At 36.9% G+C, this 22,610-nt stretch overlaps 1 protein-coding gene across 1 annotated transcript in view; it reads left to right on the top strand.

Moving 5' to 3' along the window:
- The window catches only part of LOC126187488 (protein jagged-1b), a 568,139-nt gene extending 547,540 nt beyond the window's left edge, over window positions 1-20,599 (top strand). Inside the window, exons 8-19 of the mRNA XM_049928595.1 lie at window positions 7,608-7,721; window positions 8,102-8,314; window positions 8,621-8,748; window positions 8,925-9,075; window positions 9,685-9,831; window positions 9,919-10,032; window positions 10,152-10,379; window positions 10,563-10,907; window positions 11,369-11,568; window positions 14,546-14,893; window positions 16,308-16,470; window positions 16,951-20,599. Of these exons, the coding sequence (XP_049784552.1) occupies window positions 7,608-7,721; window positions 8,102-8,314; window positions 8,621-8,748; window positions 8,925-9,075; window positions 9,685-9,831; window positions 9,919-10,032; window positions 10,152-10,379; window positions 10,563-10,907; window positions 11,369-11,568; window positions 14,546-14,893; window positions 16,308-16,470; window positions 16,951-17,642 (2,843 nt within the window). The 3' untranslated portion in view covers window positions 17,643-20,599. The remainder of the gene's footprint in view (window positions 1-7,607; window positions 7,722-8,101; window positions 8,315-8,620; window positions 8,749-8,924; window positions 9,076-9,684; window positions 9,832-9,918; window positions 10,033-10,151; window positions 10,380-10,562; window positions 10,908-11,368; window positions 11,569-14,545; window positions 14,894-16,307; window positions 16,471-16,950) is intronic.
- The last annotated feature ends 2,011 nt before the right edge of the window (window positions 20,600-22,610 follow it).

Below are 22,610 nucleotides of genomic sequence, written 5' to 3'. Positions count from 1 at the left end.
GGCATAAAGCGCCAAGACTTCTTGATCGGCGCGTGGAGTTGTCAAAGGTTTGAACCACAGGAGAGAGCAATGGGAACGCTGAAAAAATCTGAACTGGCTGACGCTGGAGGATCGGCGTAAGGCCGGTATTACACTATCAAATTTCTTTGTCAAAGATTTGATTAAAGATGTGATCAAATATTCCGTCAAATATATTTGACAAAGACCTTTGACGTAACGCTAGAAGGGGTACTACACTGTCATCATAGTTTTCGTCAAAGTTGAAGATGGCTGACAACAACAACTTGTTATTAACCGCAGCAGTTGCATGTACCACAATTGCACTGTGTGCACATGCGGAAGAGAAGCGGGGAAAAAAAAAGGAAACATACATGGGTGAAGCCGTGGGTTTTACGACGACACGACAAAAGCATTCAACAAAACTTGTTAAGTGAGCTTATAGTGGAGGACGTCAGGTCGTACACCAATTACTTAAGAATGGATGAGCATACATTTCTGTATGTGCTCAGTGAAGTGTATCCTCATATCACAAAGCACAATATTCACTTAAGAACTGCTACATCTGCAGAAGACAGGCTCACTATAACACTCCGATTCCATGCTACAGGAGAGGGTTAGGTTAGGTCAGGTCTCCAATTTTCGTTATATATTTTTGTATTCGGCGTGCCTCACGTTGTAAAGCGCCTCATCAGCTTCATACATCTCTATTAATTTTGTAGTTGTCGGCACACACCAATTGTATTTACCGGCAATGTTCATAAAAACACTACAGACGACAGAATGCAGCGATGCTAGCGCTCCATGTGGTAACATGTCACATTGCAGTGAACAGAAGACAAACGACTTCTTTGATCAAATCTGCAGCGAGGCCCTAGATTTGATCAAATATTGGACGACATTTGACAAAGTTACCTATTACACCATCAAATATCTTTGACAAAGAAATTTGACAGTGTAGTACCGGCCTTACCAACACGCGAAAAAGTCTACGTAGTACGTACAAAGTTTCTAGAACAGGCATTAAGTGTATCGCTCATTTGGGAATGCGTTGACAACATGACTAAAGCCGTGAGGCCGGGTCGTGATTCGTACTTGGATAGTTCAGTCGGGTGCTCCGGAAGACGTATCATGCTTTAACGAGGAGCCTTGATTGCTTATTTCATTGAAGAGTAGTATTTTACGTTACGCCGTAACAAACTATAGGATGCAGCGTGAGAAGCTACCATGGAAGGCACTTTTAGAGAGAGAAAGAAGGGCTACAAGGGGAGATTGTAACCCCCTCCTCTCCTCTCTCCAAAAAACAAAGTCGTTCGTACTTGCCCACGCCCGCATCTCGTGGTCGTGCGGTAGCGTTCTCGCTTCCCACGCCCGGGTTCCCGGGTTCGATTCCCGGCGGGGTTAGGGATTTTCTCTGCCTCGTGATGGCTGGGTGTTGTGTGCTGTCCTTAGGTTAGTTAGGTTTAAGTAGTTCTAAGTTCTAGGGGACTGGTAACCATAGATGTTAAGTCCCATAGTGCTCAGAGCCATTTGAACCATTTGAACTTGCCCACGAAATTCAAGAGGTCCCAGGCTCGAGTACCGGCCCGGCAAACAATTTTATTTGCCAGGAAGTTTCATATCAGCGCACATTCCGCTGCAGAGTGAAAATTCATTATGGATCAAAATTAGGCTAATTACAGCGCGCAAAGAGGCATTCTTTCCACGAGCCCCCGTATACAAATGGAATGGGAACAAACTCTAGGAGATGTAATGGGAAGTATCCTCTGCCATGCGCTTCACAGCGGATGATCATAATAATGCCCCTGATGCAAGGCTTTCAGTTGGAGGCCACTTCGGTGTCCCTAATCTATATCCGTTATCCTACCGACAAAAGGGGCCTCACTGCTTAATGTACGTTCCCAACTACGAGTCTTTCCTGTAGACTCTTCACCCACTGCGTTTACGTATGACACATGTCCCAGAAAACGAAAACCCAACTGCGGAAACCGTTTCACGCTGTCGTGTTCATATGTTAAGGTCTGATGCAGATTTGCTAGCCCCGTTAAATAGAGCTCCTGGAAAACGGCTGACACACTTAATGGCTTATTCAGCACAATCGCTATTGCCTTTCTATTAGACAAGTTGTAAACAGCTTCAGTCCTAATATTTCTACTTATCCCTCACTGTATAAAAAGCCTCTCCGTCAATATTAGCCAAAAATTTTTACGAATAAGACGAAACCTGACAACACAAGCACGTTTCAAAACCGGTTGCTTTTACATGTGAGCGAAAATCGACTGCGGAATTGGAAGACCGGCAATCAGAAGCAGATTTCCAGAGTCGATTTTGAAGTGTTTACATGACCACTCAGATGTGGTATTGGGATACCGGTTTACGAAATCCGGTTTTGGGATTCCCATGTAAACGGCATGACAGAGGCAAGGTTATAGGCAGACTGAATTATTTCGTGGTCAGACCGATCACTTTACATTTCAGTTTCAAGGAACGAGCTTTAATATTATAGTCTAGTGACTAGTCTACCAGGCCCGATTTCTCATGGATGTACTGTAGGTGTAGAACGAAATTTTGTTTGTATTATGGAGGTATATGTTGCGCGAACGGTCATATCAACTTCATCTGAGCAGCAACCTTGTTTTTGTATCTTTTTATTAGTTGTCATACTGCATGAATAAAAAAATAGGAGTGCGGGTTAGCTACTACAAACAACATAGTGAACGCATTATTGTGGCCAAGATAAACACAAAGCCCATGCCTACTATAGTAGTACAAGTTTATATGCCAACTACCTCTGCAGATGATGAAGAAATAGATGAAATGTATGACGAGACAAAAGAAATTATTCAGGTAGTGAAGGGAGACGAAAATTTAATATTCATGGGTGACTGGAATTCGTCAGAAGGAAGAGGGAGAGAAGGAAACATAGTAGGTGAATATGGATTGGGGGGAAGGAATGAAAGACGAAGCCGTCTTGTAGAATTTTGCACAGAGCATTACTTAATCATAGCCAACACTTGGTTCAAGAATCATAAAAGAAGGTTGTATACCCGGAAGAATCCTGGAGATACTAAAAGGTATCAGATAGATTACATAATGGTAAGACAGAGATTTAGGAACCAGGTTTTAAACTGTAAGACATTTCCTGGGGCAGATGTGGATTCTGACCACAATCTATTGGTTATGAACTGCAGATTGAAACTGAAGAAACTGCAAAAAGGTGGGAATTTAAGGAGATGGGACCTGGATAAACTGAAAGAACCAGAGGTTGTACAGAGTTTCAGGGAGAGCATAAGGGAACAATTGACAGGAATGGGGGAAAGAAATACAGTAGAAGAAGAATGGGTAACTCTGAGGGATGAAGTAGTGAAGGCAGCAGAGGATCAAGTAGGTAAAAAGACGAGGGCTAATAGAAATCCTTGAGTAACAGAAGAAATATTGAATTTAATTGATGAAAGGAGAAAATATAAAAATGCAGTAAATGAAGCAGGCAAAAAGGAATACAAACGTCTCAAAAATGATATCGACAGGAAGTGCAAAATGGCTAAGCAGGGATGGCTAGAGGACAAATGTAAGGATGTAGAGGCTTGTCTCACTAGGAGTAAGATAGATACTGCCTACAGGAAAATTAAAGAGACCTTTGGAGAGAAGAGAACCACTTGTATGAATATCAAGAGCTCAGATGGCAACCCAGTTCTAAGCAAAGAAGGGAAGGCAGAAAGGTGGAAGGAGTATATAGAGGGTTTATACAAGGGCGATGTACTTGAGGACAATATTATGGAAATGGAAGAGGATGTAGATGAAGACGAAATGAGAGATAAGATACTGCGTGAAGAGTTTGACAGAGCACTGAAAGACCTGAGTCGAAACAAGGCCCCGGGAGTAGACAACATTCCATTTGAACTACTGATGGCCTCGGGAGAGCCAGTCATGACAAAATTCTACCATCTGGTGAGCACGATGTATGAGACAGGCGAAATACCCTCAGATTTCAAGAAGAATATAATAATTCCAATCCCAAAGAAAGCAGGTGTTGACAGATGTGAAAATTACCGAACTATCAGTTTAATAAGTCGCAGCTGCAAAATACTAACGCGAATTCTTTACAGACGAATGGAAAAACTGGTAGAAGCCGACCTCGGGGAAGATCAGTTTGGATTCCGTAGAAATGTTGGAACACGAGAGGCAATACTAACCTTACGACTTATCTTAGAAGAAAGATTAAGAAAAGGCAAACCTACGTTTCTAGCATTTGTAGACTTAGAGAAAGCTTTTGACAATGTTAACTGGAATACTCTCTTTCAAATTCTGAAGGTGGCAGGGGTAAAATACAGGGAGCGAAAGGCTATTTACAGTTTGTACAGAAACCAGATGGCAGTTATAAGAGTCGAGGGGCATGAAAGGGAAGCAGTGGTTGGGAAAGGAGTAAGACAGGGTTGTAGCCTCTCCCCGATGTTATTCAATCTGTATATTGAGCAAGCAGTAAAGGAAACAAAAGAAAAATTCGGAGTAGGTATTAAAATTCATGGAGAAGAAGTAAAAACTTTGAGGTTCGCCGATGACATTGTAATTCTGTCAGAGACAGCAAAGGACTTGGAAGAGCAGTTGAACGGAATGGACAGTGTCTTGAAAGGAGGATATAAGATGAACATCAACAAACGCAAAACGAGGATAATGGAATGTAGTCAAATTAAGTCGGGTGATGCTGAGGGAATTAGATTAGGAAATGAGATACTTAAAGTAGTAAAGGAGTTTTGCTATTTAGGGAGTAAAATAACCCATGATGGTCGAAGTAGAGAGGATATAAAATGTAGACTGGCAATGGCAAGGAAAGCGTTTCTCAAGAAGAGGAATTTGTTAACATCGAGTATAGATTTAAGTGTCAGGAAGTCGTTTCTGAAAGTATTTGTATGGAGTGTAGCCATGTATGGAAGTGAAACATGGACGATAACTAGTTTGGACAAGAAGAGAATAGAAGCTTTCGAAATGTGGTGCTACAGAAGAATGCTGAAGATAAGGTGGGTAGATCACGTAACTAATGAGGAGGTATTGAATAGGATTGGGGAGAAGAGAAGTTTGTGGCACTACTTGACTAGAAGAAGGGATCGGTTGGTAGGACATGTTTTGAGGCATCAAGGGATCACAAATTTAGCATTGGAGGGCAGTGTGGAGGGTAAAAATCGTAGAGGGAGACCAAGAGATGAATACACTAAGCAGATTCAGAAGGATGTAGGTTGCAGTAGATACTGGGAGATGAAGAAGCTTGCACAGGATAGAGTAGCAAGGAGAGCTGCATCAAACCAGTCTCGGGACTGAAGACCACAACAACAACAACATACTGCATTCGTTTCAGTTAAACAAATAAACTGAAGTCATTATTTATTTATTTACCTGTGATTCGTCGCCAACGAAAAGTTATGTGAGGTCGGTGAAGTTCTAAAGAGAGTCTTTCACATTATTTTACATTTTTAAGAATTGGGGGGGCAGAATTCTACGTGATAACTGCTTTTGAACGCTAGTTTATTAGTATGGGCGAAGCGTGGAACGAAACCATCAAAGGAGTGCTTGGAAGTCAGTGGTTCTGAACAAAAGCAATCAGTTCCATTTGCCGTAAACGGTGGCATGTGTTTAGCAGGATTTGAAATGTATTCTTCTTGTTGATTACTTTGAAAAGGGTTAAATAATGAGTGACGAATACACTACTGCTCAAGTATTCCGGGCCAATAATAAAAATATAAAAAAGTACAAGAACAGGGAGTGGATTGCAGAAAAAATACGTATTACATCAAGACTACGAAAGTTGTTTTGGGAATGAGGAACATGCGACATCAGTATTCTTAAAGCTCTGTTGCCCACATTAGAGACTAACGGTGTACATTTCTGCGACATTTCACTGTTTATATCTATATAAATTTCAAATTCAAACTAAATTAAAGCTAATGTCTCAGTGCAGTATGCGTTATGTTTAAAGTGTGCCTACTGTTTTGACCAAGCTGTCTACATTGGAATAATGTGAATCGGTTAAAGTTAGTCATAATGCAATCTCTTAACAGAGCTGTCATACATAAATATAATTGCTTACAAACATGTAGAAACTGGCATTTCATCGGATATGTTAATCTTATGAACGATCCGAAATTCAGCTACAAACTGTCTCACTACATCTCACGGTTCCCCACACCTTTCGGTAGTTTCTTCGCGTATAAACAAGCTACATCTTTGCACTGTGTTCGCGACGTTTCGGACGTTTTCCATATACGCCAGAACTGTATTAAATTTGGAGTTCTTCGCCTAAGAAACCAATTGGTTATGAGAGTCACCAATTTCAGTGAATACTATGATCCCTTCGTGGATACATAATGCAACAACCACCAAGTCTATAGAGACAGTGTTGGTACTACTACGCCGTCGAGGCATCTGTAAAAGCTTCTACTTCCATACTGAAACTAAGCAGTTCTCAAAACTCAAGCAATCGAAAAAGTTTGTTGCTTGCACCTTTCAGTGCCGTCTGCATGATTTGAGAGACAATATAGTTTTATTTAAATATCAGCATTATTGCACAAAAATTTTTCTTGATCACTGGAAAAGCCAACTGCAACACTTCTTTATCATTATGTCACACATGATAATTTAAAACGAAAAGAAGAAGCGTTTCTTTACAGTGGTGTTGTCTCCTTATTGTACACACAACCTGAGTTTATCTACCTAACGAAACGGCTTTCCTATTCTTTTTTCCCCACTCCTCTTTTCCTCGACGCTTTACCTACTTACCAAATCTTCACGGCTCCCTTCCATGTGGGTAGAAAGATGAAGGGCTCAAACTGGATTGTCATTCGGAGCTGCCTCTGCTTCCCAAAAAGTAGGAAGACCCAACATTACAAGCTATATAAAAGTTTCGACAATGGACGACTGAAAAATGAACGAAGGAAATTCGTGTCTCCAATTTCAGTGCGTCGATAACGAGCGATGAGTAATGTATGCATTATGAGGGGGAAAAAGACCAGTACAGTGAAAATCGTTCGGAAAATTGTGATTTTTTTCTGGTAGCAAAAACAAAGTTTTGTGCAAGTCATCCGTGAAAGTGATGGACAGCATATGCGGAAAATATAATTTATTAATGTTCTTTTTGTGAAATTAGCTGTGTAACGAAAGGCACAGCATAATTTAGTATACTATGTCATGACCAGTTTTATACGAAATCCATGTTCCATGTTTCACTCTCCCAAAGATGAATGATAACGAATTAAGAGATAATTTGGAAGAATCAATCTGTAAATTCCTTAAAATAATAGGCCCAGCCATTTAAAAGCATACGATGCAGTTGTGTGCGCTCTTTCTTTGGACTATTATATGCCACTGACTTACTCTCACAAGGGGCATAATCACAGAAATGGTTAAGGAACAGGTTTACTTACTGATATCCCATTACTGGACTTGTGTTATTGTAAATTGTACCAAGAACTATGTGTTTGTAATAGATTGTCGTTTATATTTTATTGTTCTATTCTGTACCTGTGGAGGTAATAACTCTAAACTATCAATTTTTTGTCACGTGTGTAAGAAAGGAAAGGCATCAAACAAAGACATAGCTAGTTTATTTCATTTTCTTGCAGATATAGATGAATGTGCCTCAGCACCATGCCAGAATAGTGGAACATGTGTTGACCAGGTGAATAGTTTCATGTGCCTGTGTCCACCTGGATGGGAAGGAGATGCATGTCAGTTTGGTGAGTTGACATATATTTGTATGTAATTATAAAGTACAATAGTTATGTTTAAAAAATTGTGTGTAAATAAAATCCTTTTTTTTTTGCCAAGCTAGTATAAGAAAAATCTTGGAAAGGTATTTTTCACACACATGACTAGGTTATCGTTCACTCTTTTTGTAATGTAAAATATATGTTGACAAATCCCAGGAATCATTCTTCCAATGCTATAAGCTCCTAAGTTCCTTACTATGCATATATATAAAAGGTGTCCGTAAGTATCGAGTGACAAGTTGTGGACTTAATATTTATCACTTAATTACACTTTATCTTCACATGATCCTTAAAAAGCGAAGAATCAAAAGGTTGAGTGTGCTGAATGATACCTATATGGTTCACAGATGCAGACGAATGCCAACAGGACCCTGATCCATGCAAGAATGCCGTATCATGTCACAATGTTGTTGGAAGTTATCGTTGCAAATGCAGGAAAGGATGGGAAGGACAAAACTGTGACTTAAACATTAATGACTGTGTTGGCCAGTGTCAGCATGGAGCAACTTGTATAGATCTTGTCAATGACTACCACTGTGCCTGCCAGCCAGGCTTTACAGGTAAATCATCCACAACATTAAGTTAGCATGATGTAATAACGGAAAATAAGATGTAATAACGGAAAATAAGAAAGAAGAATCAGTGTCGGGGGTCAAGATTCATTAATAAGAATTTGTTTCCTTGTTACAACAGTCTGTATCTCTTCAACACAGAATCTGCATTTTGACTTGCAATTAAGATGCCAAAAACATTTGAATTTCTATTTATAATCTTTATTCTTTTGTGTTAATTATTTACTCTTTTTTTCCTCTAGCAAGTAAATATATTGAGAGGATGTATTTTTTATTGTAATTACTATTTCACAGGACGTGATTGCCACACAAACATCAATGAATGTGAGAGTAATCCTTGTAAAAATGGTGGAGAATGCTCAGACCAAGTGAATGGGTATCGCTGCATTTGCCCTGTTGGCTACACTGGAGATCAGTGTGAGGTAGGTGCAGTAGCAACCATGAAGTTACTAAATGGTCTTGTGCTCCTTATTACAGATTATCTTTCAGTAACTTGATGGAACAAAACTGACATTATTCAATGTGCCTCATGTAAACTACTATTGTGTAGCAAATCTTATGCTTCTGGAGAGAATGCAAATAAAATTGTAATTTTCAGATTCAACCAGCTCACTGCACACCAAATCCTTGCCAAAATTCTGCCCCGTGTTTCAATACTCAAGCAGATTACTATTGCCATTGTCCTGAGAACTGGGAAGGAAAAAACTGCAGTACACCTAGAATACAGTGTAACAATCCTCCTTGCAACAGTAAGTACCACATTTTAACACCTCTCATACCATTTATTAGTAATTTTTTGCTATTAATAACTTTTACTTAACTATGTTTTGTTATGCGCTTAGATTAAGTGATTTCTACAATATAAAGGTCTTCATAATTATCAGCACAACCCTTAAAATAAACATTATCTTTGCTGTTTATCCCAGTGTACAAGGTAATTTGAAACAGGTGTTCCACATCTATTGCCCATGCATGTACTACAGCTCTGGTGTTATTGAAGAGGCAGCAGGGAGTCTGGTGGCTCCCTGCTGTGAAGAGAAATGAGCTAAAGCGAGTAACAAATGTACCAAAAAGAATGTTGCCCCAGGTTCCGAAAGAGCCATTCTGAACGCTTTAAAAGTTTGAGCCCCTGTTAGAATCTCATTACCTATAATTGCCCATGTTCGCACCTTAAGTTGTATTATATTTTGCATTGTGTAAGTGGTTAAAAATTATCTGTACTGGTATACTAGTTTTCTCAATACAATTTTTACTTTTATACCTCAACTACACTGTATTGTCATAGCCACCATTCTTCTTTGCTTAGAACATCATACAATAAAACTACATGTTCAACAACAAAATTTTGTATGTTACAGCTGTCGACAGCTGCATGGTGCAAACTGGAAATGCGTCTTCTACCAGCCCAGGAATTTGTGGTGACCATGGAGTATGTGTCAGTCTTCCAGAAGGTGGTTTCAAATGCAACTGTGATCCTGGATTCACAGGAAAATACTGCCATGAGAGTGAGTTTATATGTATGTTATATGTCAGTATACCAAATTTCATTTATCATGTGCATTTTCATTCCTTGTTATCTCCATTTTTAACAGATATAAATGACTGCAAAGTTAATCCATGTCAGAATGGTGGCACTTGTGTGGATAAAGTCAACTCCTTTCAGTGTATTTGTAAAGAAGGATGGGAAGGAGACATTTGTGAAAGAAGTAAGTTGTATTTTAATTAGAAACCTGTAGAAGGTTCTTGCACAGAAGCACTAGGTTGTAGACTAACTGCAGCATCACAATCACATATATTTTATGATTGCCACTATTTACCATTCCAGATAAGAATGAATGTAGTCCCAGTCCTTGTCATAACAACGGAAGTTGTTTAGATCGAATGGCAGACTTTGAATGCATCTGCAGAGATGGGTGGAAGGGCAAAACCTGCAACCTAAAGGACAGTCATTGTGATCATACAACATGTCGTAATGGTGGAACATGTCAGGATCTTGGTGATACTTATATATGTCACTGCACCTCAGACTGGGAAGGGACAACATGTCACATTGGTGAGTAAATATTACTTCATGCATGTTAAGTCGGTATCACAGCTAGCATAAACAATTCCACTGATATAACAAAGACTTCAAAAATGGTAATTGTAGAGTTGAGCATTATTCTGCAAATGAATTGTACTTGGTTTTCAATTAATTTTTTACATAATTAAATTTTAGTTTTTTGGTGATTTACAGCAAAGTCAAGTGCATGCAAATCAAATCCTTGCCAGAATGGTGCCACCTGTGTGAATACCGGAGATGCATACAAATGCATCTGCAAGGATGGCTTTGAGGGAAAACATTGTCAACATGACATCAATGACTGTCATCCGCCCCCTTGTTACAATGGTGGCAAATGTGTTGATGGAGTAAACTGGTTCCTTTGTGAATGTGCAGAGGGGTTCACTGGACCTGATTGTAGAATTAATGTTAATGACTGTGCTTCAAACCCGTGCAGTTTTGGAAGCACGTGTGTGGACGGAATTGGTGAATTTCGGTGCATCTGTCCACCAGGACGTACTGGACTGCGCTGTGAACATGGTAAGTAAACTTATTAACAGATACTGTTATTTCTAGATACAATTCTTTATTTTTATTTACTTACTTGCGGGAATTATTTTTGTTTGTAAATAAATTACACAGCCTTGCATAAAGCAAAAGGTATACATGTGAGACATGGTCTTTTTATAGCTGTGCTGCCAAGATTGATTCAGATATTTAGTGTAAGTGCTAGTTGAAGTTCTCCCCAAAATTACCCAACATGTGTTAATATCTGAAAACTTCTATTTCTTATCATTGCAAAGAACAAGCACCATGAGGCACTATGTTTTCAGACCATCATCTCAGAATCCCTCTGCACCAAGGAAATTCCCTCCTTGTCTGTCCCAGGAATATGATGTTCAGACATTGTTCAGTTATGTCCCAAATACAACTATTTCATGTAGTATAAGCTTCTAGACTATTGTAGATCCTGTCTGTAACAACATGTGTACTTTCTTTAGTGGCTGATCATCTCTCTGCACTTGGAGAGTGTCAATGGGAAGGACGAAAGTACACCAGGAATACAACATGGCTTGATGAATGCAATACATGCATTTGCTCCAGTAGTGGACCAGTTTGTACACAGATTTGGTGTGGATTAGGAAACTGCCTTGGGCAGCCCAACTTAACACATGGAGCTGTTATTTGTCAGTCAAATCAGGTATGTGGCTCACTTAAAAAAACTTATTATTTTTTAAATTTTTCTGTGTACTGTTGCTGAGAAGAACTAACATAGATGTACAAATTATGAGCTGTGCCTCATTCTCTTGTATTAATAACCATGTTAGATTATTTTGCTGTTCTTCACGCCTCAGCCAACCACACGCAAGCATAATAGTTGTCTTTAGAACATAAAGGTTATTATCACTTCATGTATTTTTGTTACTCTGCTGTTCAGTTCATCATAGTACTTTCCAAATGTTCATTGCTGTTTATTTTATCTGTACTCCAACAACTATCTGTACATAACAATTACCATGGTTCTCTGTATTCATTATAATGGTACAACATATTCAAGTTACTTTGTTCACAACCTTGGAGTCTCATCATACTCTATACTTTCTTGTTCAGTGTTATGGCTAAATTCAACTGGATTGCCATTCACAGTTACCTCTATGGTTCCTCCAAGTCTGCTGTAGTTACAACTCATTGATTCATATTACTTTACAACAACATGATACTGAATATGAGTTATGTTCCATAAGTCTGTATTTATTTAACTACTCTACTATTGCTGTAGCTCACAATTCTTATTAGCTCTCAATTTGTATCATCCTCAAAACATGGCTCATGACTGACCTTTAACACATTATATATTAATAGAAATTACAGCAGGAAAATAAGTCATGTATTGTCTTAATTGTTTGGATCGTTTGTGCAGTATCATAAGTAATCCAATATCCGTCCTTGTAGTTCGAGTATTCGATGTTTCCTATGTGACAGTCCTCTTGTAGATATTAAGCTTTTACTTTTCCAGCAGCACAGGATATTTTATTTTTCATTTTTTCCTTCACAATCATGATACAGTTTTGTACCACAAACTAATGTTATGACCACCATCATTTGAAAATCCCTTACAATAATGAATTCTAGGCTGAAAATAATAAATAAAACTCAGGACAGCCAACCACTATGCTGCAGATGATTGAAGGGTAACACAGTGGTACAGTTTTTATTTATATACCATTATTAGGAAAAGGATAGATTGCTACTCACCACAAAGATGACACATTGAGTTGCAGACAGGTAGAACAAGAAGACTCTTACCTCAAGCATACACGACTGCCATTTCTGGCATCTTGGACTGGAATTATTTATTTATTTTTTTAGTCATTCATCCAGGGCTGATCTTACGATGCCATTTGATTTTTCATCATAAAAGAATGAAAATAATTAGCTCCAAAAATATTCATAGACACAGTGTACAGGGTGTACATAAAGTCCAGGAACACTTCCAATTATTTATTGCACAAGAACCAAACATTGTACAGGTATAATATATAAGTCATTTTGAAGAGAAACCCTGAAAGTCTTTTTTTTTTTTTCTTGTATACTGCCACAGCGTAGTTTGGTAATTTGCCGATAGTCATCACTAGTCACAAACATGGCGAGTTTGACCATGCTACAGAAGAGGACAGCTGTTTCATGAAATGGCCTCCCCGATCACCATATCTCACTCTGTGTGACTTTTTTTCTGTGGGGACACATTAAAGATCTGGTGTTATGAAGCAGAGTTCGGGGAGAGAATATGGGAAGTGACTGCCACTGTCGACGATGTCATGCTGGGTCGGGTATGGCAAGAATTCGATTACCATACTGACATCTGCTGGGTCACTCATGGTTCGAATATCAAATGTTTGTAAAGAAAACTTTCAGAGTTTCTTTTCAAAATGCAATATGTATGACATCTGCACAGTGTTTAGTCTTTGTGCAAAAAATAATTGAAAGTGTTCCCTTTACTTACACCCTGTATATAAGTATGCTTTATGAAAATATGCCCCTGCATTAACTCCATGCCCATAAACATTCCAGTATTCCCCATGCACATCTCCACATTTTCCCCCCGGTCCAACTGAAAAACTGAGTCAACACCGCCATGACGCACGAGATATTGAACTCAGGAGAATATCAAGACATTATTATCATGTACTAAAGATTTTTATCAAAACAAGACATATTTGTCACAGGGAATGATAAGTGATCCTGTCCGTACAAAATACAATTATTTTTCTGACTGTCAATTGCTGTTTTTTATTTCAAAATGGCTGGTTTTGGCAAAGTCACCCATCTTCAGACCTGTTGAACAACAAAATAAATTACAATTGGATTCAATCATGTGTTTACGAAGCTTAAATACTATAAAATGCTTTGTAAGCTTTGTAAACATAGGATTAGAGCCCAGTATTTATTTATTTAGTTGTTTAACAGGTCTGGAGATGGGAAATATCGCCTAAAACTGGTCATTCTGAAATAAGAAACACTGATAAATGGGCAGAAAGAGACTATAGATTTCATGATATGATTTTCTTGCAAAAGCATTACAGTTCTGTAATGTGTCAAGGTGTTCTAGTTATCCCATTTCATTGTTAGGTACTACTCTGTGTAATCTTTGACTGTGTAATATGCATTCTTTATGAATAATGTTTTAATTGGCTTTATTAGAGGATGTATTTTCACAGTTTTTCATCTCCTTGGGCAATTTATTATACAATTTTATTCCCTGATAGAAAATGCTCTTTTAAGTCTTTGTTTATTTCTCCATGGTAACTGTGATTCCAAACTGTCTCTTGTCCCAGGATTACGTATAGAACTATTTGTATAATATTTAGTAATGTTTTCCATGATATACACAACAGATTTGTAGATGTACTCATTGTAAAGATACCCAATTTTTTAAACAATTCTTTAAATGATTGAGTATACCATACAAGAGGAGGCATGTAACTAAACTGCTATATGTATGCAGTGTGTTCATGATATCATTAACTTACACTATAAGCATTTTAAAATAGAAATGAAATATTGTAACCAGTCTATATGTCAATCAAAATGAGACACCTGTTTTCTAAAATTTTTTTCATACTGTAAAACCATCCTTACTTAACAAAAATAATAACATTAGATTAATATTTTCATAGGTTTGCGTTCCTACACCACGAGAGGCATGTTTAACTCCTCCATGTGCCCCATGGGGTGAATGCCGCAATTTGGAAAGCGGAAAACGTGTTGGTCCACCATCACTGCCAGCACCACCAGGATGCTGGCCCAATCAAGCAGTACTAAGCAACACATGTGCCCGACTGACTCTGCTATTGGATCGATCACAGCTGCCTCAGGGGGTTACAGTGGAAGGGCTGTGTTGTGATTTACGACGACTACTGGCTGCTGGTCATGCTGCTACAATTACAGCTGCACATTCCACACCACAACTTGTTCTACTTTGTGACCTCAAACAGGGATACAATGACACAATTGAGGTCACTTTGGTGAGTCTATTGCTCAATTTTAAAAAAAGAATTGTCACACCTGTAATATTGGAAACTTTTCTTTTATGATTTAGTTTTTACTGGAAATTAATCTATAAATGTTTAATACATAATTTTGACAAATGATAGCTAGGAGCGAGCTGCTATGTGCAACAATAATTGTCTTTCATGAAAACCGATAGGAAGAAATTATGAAATTGGCATGTAGTTAAAGTTATTTTTAAAAATTTTCTCTACTGAATTCCTGTTCAAGCAGCCTGAAACTGCATTTTTCTTCTTTTCCTTGTGTAATTCTGTGCTTTAAGTTTGTATTATAATTGTAACTGTGTAGTACTGAATAGTAAGTGCTTCCTCACAAGCATTATGTTGTGTGAAGCAGCACTACTGCACCAGCTACATTAATTTTTTCCTTTATTCAACTGTCTTAAGCACTAGCCTAATTTGCCTTAAACAGATGATTCACAACATCTGTCCTGGATCTAATTCCATTAAAAATAGATCTTTATCCATGCTGTAAGTGGAATCACCTTCCTTATAAATGCATTACTATATCCTTGAATCAGGACAAACTGTTACTGTGAGTAAACGTTTATGATGTCAATGCATGTCATGTACCATCTCCTCACTAAGACCCTAAATGCACAATTATTTCACCCTCTTTATAATGTGCTTAATTTTCTTTTAATCATAACTCTCTCTTTATCCCCCCCCCCCCCCCCCCTCTGCAAGAGGCACATCCATCTTCTTATAGAGATACTTCAGTCGATTATTATAAGAACTTTCCTCTGATTCTCACCTACAAAGCAAAAAGAGTCTCTAATGTATGAACTGCATATAAAAAAAAGGTTTGAGTGAGTGTTAATAACGTTTCGAATCAAATGAAATGTGCAGAGAGTTCAACTTTTGTCATAAAATACATAGTTTGAACACGTGACATTGGATTAAAAATATATCTTTTGTACAGGATTCTCTCATTTAGACATCTCTTTCCAGCCTTAGGGTACACTGAGCTTCATTTACTTGTCTGTTACATTTCAATTGGAATTAGAGCCTGTTCGAGTTTCGTATATTCTTACATTTTTATTCACATGTCCACTAATGTTTGTATACGGATACTGAAATTCAATTTCCAGGACAGCCAGTTTGGAAGATAAATATTTTCAGTTATGAATATTTCACCAAACAATGGTAGAAGAATCCGTCAACTTGTAGTTTCATAGTGTGACATAATACCATTGCTCAGTCAATATACAATGTCTCATATCCTATTAAGGCAACTATTTAAGCCTATAACAAATATGTTGTGTGTATTATAGCCTTTCATTTTGTTGTTCTATTTGCTTTTTGTTTTATTTTGATGTTAATAGGTATCTACAACACTAACCAAATTGTTTTTCTCTCTTTTTTTCTTTAGTCATCACCTTCACCATACTCAGGCATTGAAGAGAATCGAGCAGTAACTGAAGGAATAAGAGTCTTGGGTGAGCTAATAAGCCGCAAACAGACCAATCTCTCAGCTCTGACATCAATAGTTGAGGTGAAGGTTGAAACAGCACTAGTGAGTGAAGAAAAACCTGGTATGTATTCTCAAAGTTACGGTATATGTTTCTGTATTTCTCTTTTTTTTTCTGAACAACTTCAATCTTTCAGAATGCCATTACACAGTGTCTCACCTCTGAGGAAGTAATTTTGTCAGCTTAGTAATTACTCAATTGAGAGTAGCAGATGTTATTGTAATTTAAAAATTCTCTCTTTGAAAATACAGCTGCATTATCCTGTTTTGATTTTCATCAGCTACACATCTTCCAGCATTCAGACCATTACACATACACACACTGAAAGTATATGAATAATTTCACCAAAACTGGTATTAGGCAATTAGTGTGAAAGTTGTCCCCATTTATTTCCGATTTATTTTCAGTAATGCAAAACTTTATGTATGTAATTTAATTTTTAATGTCAGTTAAGTGCTCATTTAATATAACAAAGAAAATCATTTGTGTATTATGTCATTTATATGAAAATGTAACATTAATATATCTTCCATTTTCCAACAGGTAATGGATACATGATTGCTCTAATCTGTGTTATTTTCGCCATCCTGTGTTTTGCGGGAGTTGCTGGTTTTTTTTATTGGCACCACTTACTGCGTCGCCGCCAGTCAGGAGCAGGGAACAATGGTGGTGTTATGGGCAATGGATCCTCATGTCACCACCTTCATCATCACGATGATGAAAAATCTAACAATCTCCAAAATGAGGAAAATTTAAGAAGATATGCAAATCCGCTTAAGGATGAGGGGAAGGCAGCAGGAACTGTAAGCAGTACTGGTGATGGAAACACACTGGATCTACCCCCACGCATCAGTGTTGTACGTCCACTTTCTGCAGCAACACTAGTGTCATCTGATGGTCCATCAGAGGCACTTGAAATGGTTTCTGATACTGATGCTACAGAAATGGCTTCACCTGGTAAAGCTGGAAGCTCTTCAGCAGCCTCAGCTGGCCAAAGTGAACAATTACAGCGAACACCAAGATCTGCTTCAACACATCGCAATAGCCAGATCTTATTATACAAAGCCCAGAACCCAGATGTACGGAAAAACACTGCAACAACTTTTGATGATGTAGGCACACACAAAGACTTTGCCAAAAGGATTATAAACCTCAAGACACAGCCACCAGTCCAGAGGACGTTGCATTCTTCACAGATTGACAGGAGTGGTGATGTGTTAACAGTGATTGTGTAGTATCAGTGTTCTGTCGCAGAAGGATTGGTGTCATAGAATGTACATGTGGGTTTAAAGCTTAACAAAAACATGGTGATAAAAATAAAACTGAATCCAATAAATTGACAGCTTATTTTGTGCATTGGGAATAAGTGCAATGCTGACTTGTTTGTAACAGACTTATACATTCTCCTGTATATCATAATATTGTTAATGAGGAACAATTGGTGAGTGGAGATGCATAAAGAAAGGCAATATTTTACTGTTTTGCATCTGAACTGATAATTGCTGATTGTTCAGAAGGTGTAAATATGGAACTGAACAGGGAAAAAAACTGTTGACTGTCATGTGTATAGAATAGTAATATGTTAAAGACTGTGTCATGAGAAACAGTATTAAAATTAAGAACAGTCTTATGTAGGTGACATAGTTTTCAAGGCCTTTCAGACGTGGATGAAATTTTGCACAAGAGGAATTATAAGGTTACAATGGAGGAGCTGGATCAAAGATAGAGATTTAACAATTTGTTCAAAAGAAACATGTGCTATGAATTAGTTTTTTGCTGTAGCTTGATACTCAGTTGGACATTGTAGATACATTGCTGACTGCCCAAACAAATTTTATTGTTTTTTTTTAATTTTTGTTTTCTTTAACTAAGTTAACTGCGCTTCTGTGTTGTTCATGTTTAAGCTTCACTATCAAATTTCCTGGCAACAAAAAAAGCACTGATGTTGAGCAGCTATTCAAATTTCTTTATGTTAAAAGTACCATGGAATAAAAATAATGTAGGATAATTTGCACTGTTTTAACTTTCTTCAGATGTATGGTAAATATACTTCTTGCAGACCATGACTATGCTTCTAATGTTTTTGTCAAAAGTTAAGTTTCTTTAAAAAATCATCTTTAGCATAAATAGAAATAGTATTCCCATTCGAAAATAAGTTATACAACAGATGTATCAGTTTGAATTGTCCTGCAACAGCATTTACCTGCACACTGTTAAATAACTTACAATACTACCACAAATTTTTGAAACTTGTAAAATGATTGAATTTATGCACATGGCATCAGTACACCAGAAAGTGCCTCACAATTCTTGCACAAACATTACACATATAAGTTTAACAGAAAATCTCATATTAATAAATACAGAACTTTTGTGCAGTCTGTGTTCCTTTATAGATAAGGTCTGTAGTGTACTTCTTGAAAACATCCGTATTAAGTTAACTCATTGTAGTCTGGAAATGTTATAGTACTCACTTGAACCTATTTCATTGTAAAAAAATAGTGTAGTTAACACTGACAATACTGTGTATTCATACTACTGAAACCAAATTTGTTTTGTATTTGTCTTAAAACATTTGAGTTTATATTATATCAGGAAAACAATGAAATTGTAATGTATAAGGATTTGATCATCACTTAAAAATGAAATAAGTGTACTATATTATGAATTTCATTAATGTAAAATTCCACAAGTTCTGTCAAGTTTTTATTTTAATAATGAAACAATAACTCATTTTAATTCATGGCTCTGCTACTTCAACTATGATTTTCTCTCCTTTTATCATTTGCTGTTAACAATATTTGAAATTTAATTTTTTATAACAACTTACCTGGTTCTTTAATCATCCTCCTTTTAAAAAAACTCACATTGAATTCTGTGATCATTATTAAAATACTTTTCTGTGAAAATGTTAGCATAATATTTTCCAGCCTGTAGATATAGATGTACATAACATACATTTATTGAAACTGATGTTTATAATGTATATGAAGTAATTACTATTTATACACTGCTAAATAATTCATGTGGAATTGTTTACAGATATACAAAAGCAGGCATGATTTATGCAGTACTGTCGTAAGGCACGGGAACACGCATGTTTCATGCCTGCCTGGATGACTCTGTGACATGAGTGTACTTAGTGAACAGTTTAAATGTTTAAAAATAGAAGGTTGTGATTTGTATATTGTAAATTTATTAGAAATATATTGCAGTAATGTACCTGTATATTTTAGTATAGAACATTTATTCAGTCACATAAGCTTTCAAACCTGTTCCATTCCACAGTGATGGAAAAAGTGCCTAAGCACTGTGCCTTTTGTATTATGGCTTTCATTTATTTTTAAAATTTATAAATAAGAATATTTGTACATTACTACACATGTCATTTCATACAGCAGTACTGCCTTTTTAGCACTGCTCCAGAATAGTTGTTCCACATAAGTACAGAGAGAAAATGAAGGGAAAAGGCAGATTTATAACTTAAATATATTTACACTATATTTTTAAGATTGCCTGTATTATTCGCATGTTTCTGTGTATATGAAAATGAGCAAGAGTGTGAGCATGTTTGTAGTACAATATGTGTAATGCATATTTATACATTAACACATATTTTGATAATATCTCTATAGCCTGTAAATACATTAATCTGTTGATTGACTGAAGAACAGATTCCACTGAGAAAAACAAAAGCATGTGTGAATGACTGACCAAAGCTTGCCATTGTTGTTTACTAGAGCAGATGAGAGGATGTAATGACACTCTAAATTATTGAATAACATAGATACACTTTAAACATGATACGCAATAGGTAGGGACATTCTAAATCTTAGAAAGATCATTGGATAATACAGAAAGACAAGGTCAATGTAAGGTTAATATTTTGAGCCACTCTATTATCCTTTCAGTAGTTTTCTTCTGTAAGTTTAAAATGAAGCACAGTCATGATTTTATTGCTCTTAAGAAAGGCTTTCAGAGAGACTGGATATCATTCATAAATATGTCATAAATTATAACTGAGCATGATTGTCCAGTTTGTGTTGTATATTCAATAGACCTGTTAAATTTTAGTTGCTACAAAGATGTGTCCAAAAAACTCTGAATGAATACTGCTCATTAATATGTGTAACACCTGAGTGTTGTAGATGATCTGCTTTTGAATGTCAGATGAATAAAGATGTTGAACATATGCTGTTATTGCAAATAACTAATTGTACCTAATATTCATTCATTGATTCATTTATCCATCATATTCCACAGAGCCTATACAGAAGGAGACATTCAAGGATTTGGAACAAGTCAAGATGTACATTAACAAAACACATGCAGATCATAGAAACTTGATATGTACACTGTACAAACAAAGAACTATTACTATATTGCTTAACACTATTCATGCTAAATTTAACCAAGTGAATTACAAAGAAAGCCGATTCTTCCCCAATTATATTAACAACAATACAATAATTGGCAATATATACTGTTTTATCCTGAACAGACAAGACACCCATGAAAATTCATAATCTACTTCAAAATCAAGAATCAACAAGCTCTTAAGCAGAAACTAGTTCACATGTTAATTTTCATAATATACAGATGAGTAAATAAACAAAATACTGTAAAATGATAACATAGCTATCAAATCAGGAGTACACCTTGCTGCAAATATTAACATAAGGATAATATGATTTCATAATGCCACATAGTACTTTCACTTTATCAGTTTAGTTTCCAGAGAATGTTTGTCTTACTGGATACATTTTTTAGGAATATCGTTCCATGACAATGCAGAAGTAAGAGTGAAATTCTGACATACAATTTTCCTTAGACTGCCAATGTGTACATAAAACTGTCATCAAATTGTTTGATCACATTTTGGGGCATTATGGTGGTGGACTGTTCCACCGAATGTGCAGATCTTTAGTGGAATGTCATAAGAGGGCCTGTGAGTGCGTATGATTTATCACCAGACATCATTCAGCCGTGGCAGATGATGCCAGTCATGCAAGATGTTCTATATAAAGATTTCCCATTGACATCATCACCATATGACCAAGCAAAAGCATCACAATGTTTAAGGTATTGGACTCATTTTTGAAAGGAGTAGGGTGTAAATTCCAATCCAGGAATAGCATTTTAGTGCTAACCTAGCATCATTTTCCAATGGTCCTTTTGGAAAGATACACCTACATTCCTTCTTCTGGTACAACTGATCATCTCTACAATTATCTCATCATAAATGAGACCTTAAACACTAGAGAGAAGGTCCCTGATAATATGCCTTTGCACGAATTTTTGTTGTCCAACACAGTATTGTTGAGAGATCTGTTACACTGTTCAGTTGCATTTATGAACTGTTGTGGTAAAATAAGTAAACTGAGAATTCAGCAAATAATTCAGGTAAGATTCTTACCACCACAGTGGACAACTACAAAAACTGTTTCAAATTAATCAGGAATGGAAATCAGCATGAAGACCAAAATGCCATTTTCATGTGGAATGCTCTACTACAACCTGCAGTGAAGAATTATGCTGGTCATTTTCAGAAAAGCAGTGTTTACAATTATTCTCCTCCAGTATTAGCAAAAAGAATTGAAATTATTTTAACTTGGAACCTATTTTATAGTTGTGTAGAAAGGGTGACACTATTGGCATGTGCACTTTCCAATCTGCCACAGTTTAAATCATGTCCTGATTATATTTTTTGTCCATGAAAGACATTTTCAAATACGTCACTTTAGTGTGAACTTTCTGATGAAGAAATGTTGTGTTTCCTACAGAATTCCATGACTGAACTGGAAATCAACCACTGATGAAGATGAGGATTTTGTACCAGAGACAAGTGAAGATGAAACTGAAGACATTGTGGAGGAGGAGGGATTGGTGGAGGAGGATTCAGCTGTTGATCTACCAACAAGTCAATAAAACACCTCACCCATCACAGCAGGCCCAGCTGAAGGCCTCTACAAAGATCATCACTAGAGGAGGAACCAAGTGGGATAAAGCCAATTTTTCATCTTCTGGATGGTCGATTGTGAACACTTGAAAGGAGAGATGATGTCCCATTACTTACACTTGCCAGTGTGTAGACAATTCTGTCATCAGTGCTTCCTGTCTTATTTTTGACTAAGCAATGCTAACTCTCATGAACAAATACACTAAATTAAATGCTTGAAAGGTATTAAAAATAATGAGTAAAT

Source organism: Schistocerca cancellata, chromosome 5, assembly GCF_023864275.1.
Source record: "Schistocerca cancellata isolate TAMUIC-IGC-003103 chromosome 5, iqSchCanc2.1, whole genome shotgun sequence".
NCBI lineage: Eukaryota > Metazoa > Arthropoda > Insecta > Orthoptera > Acrididae > Schistocerca > Schistocerca cancellata.
This window is presented reverse-complemented; position numbering and strand designations above follow the sequence as displayed.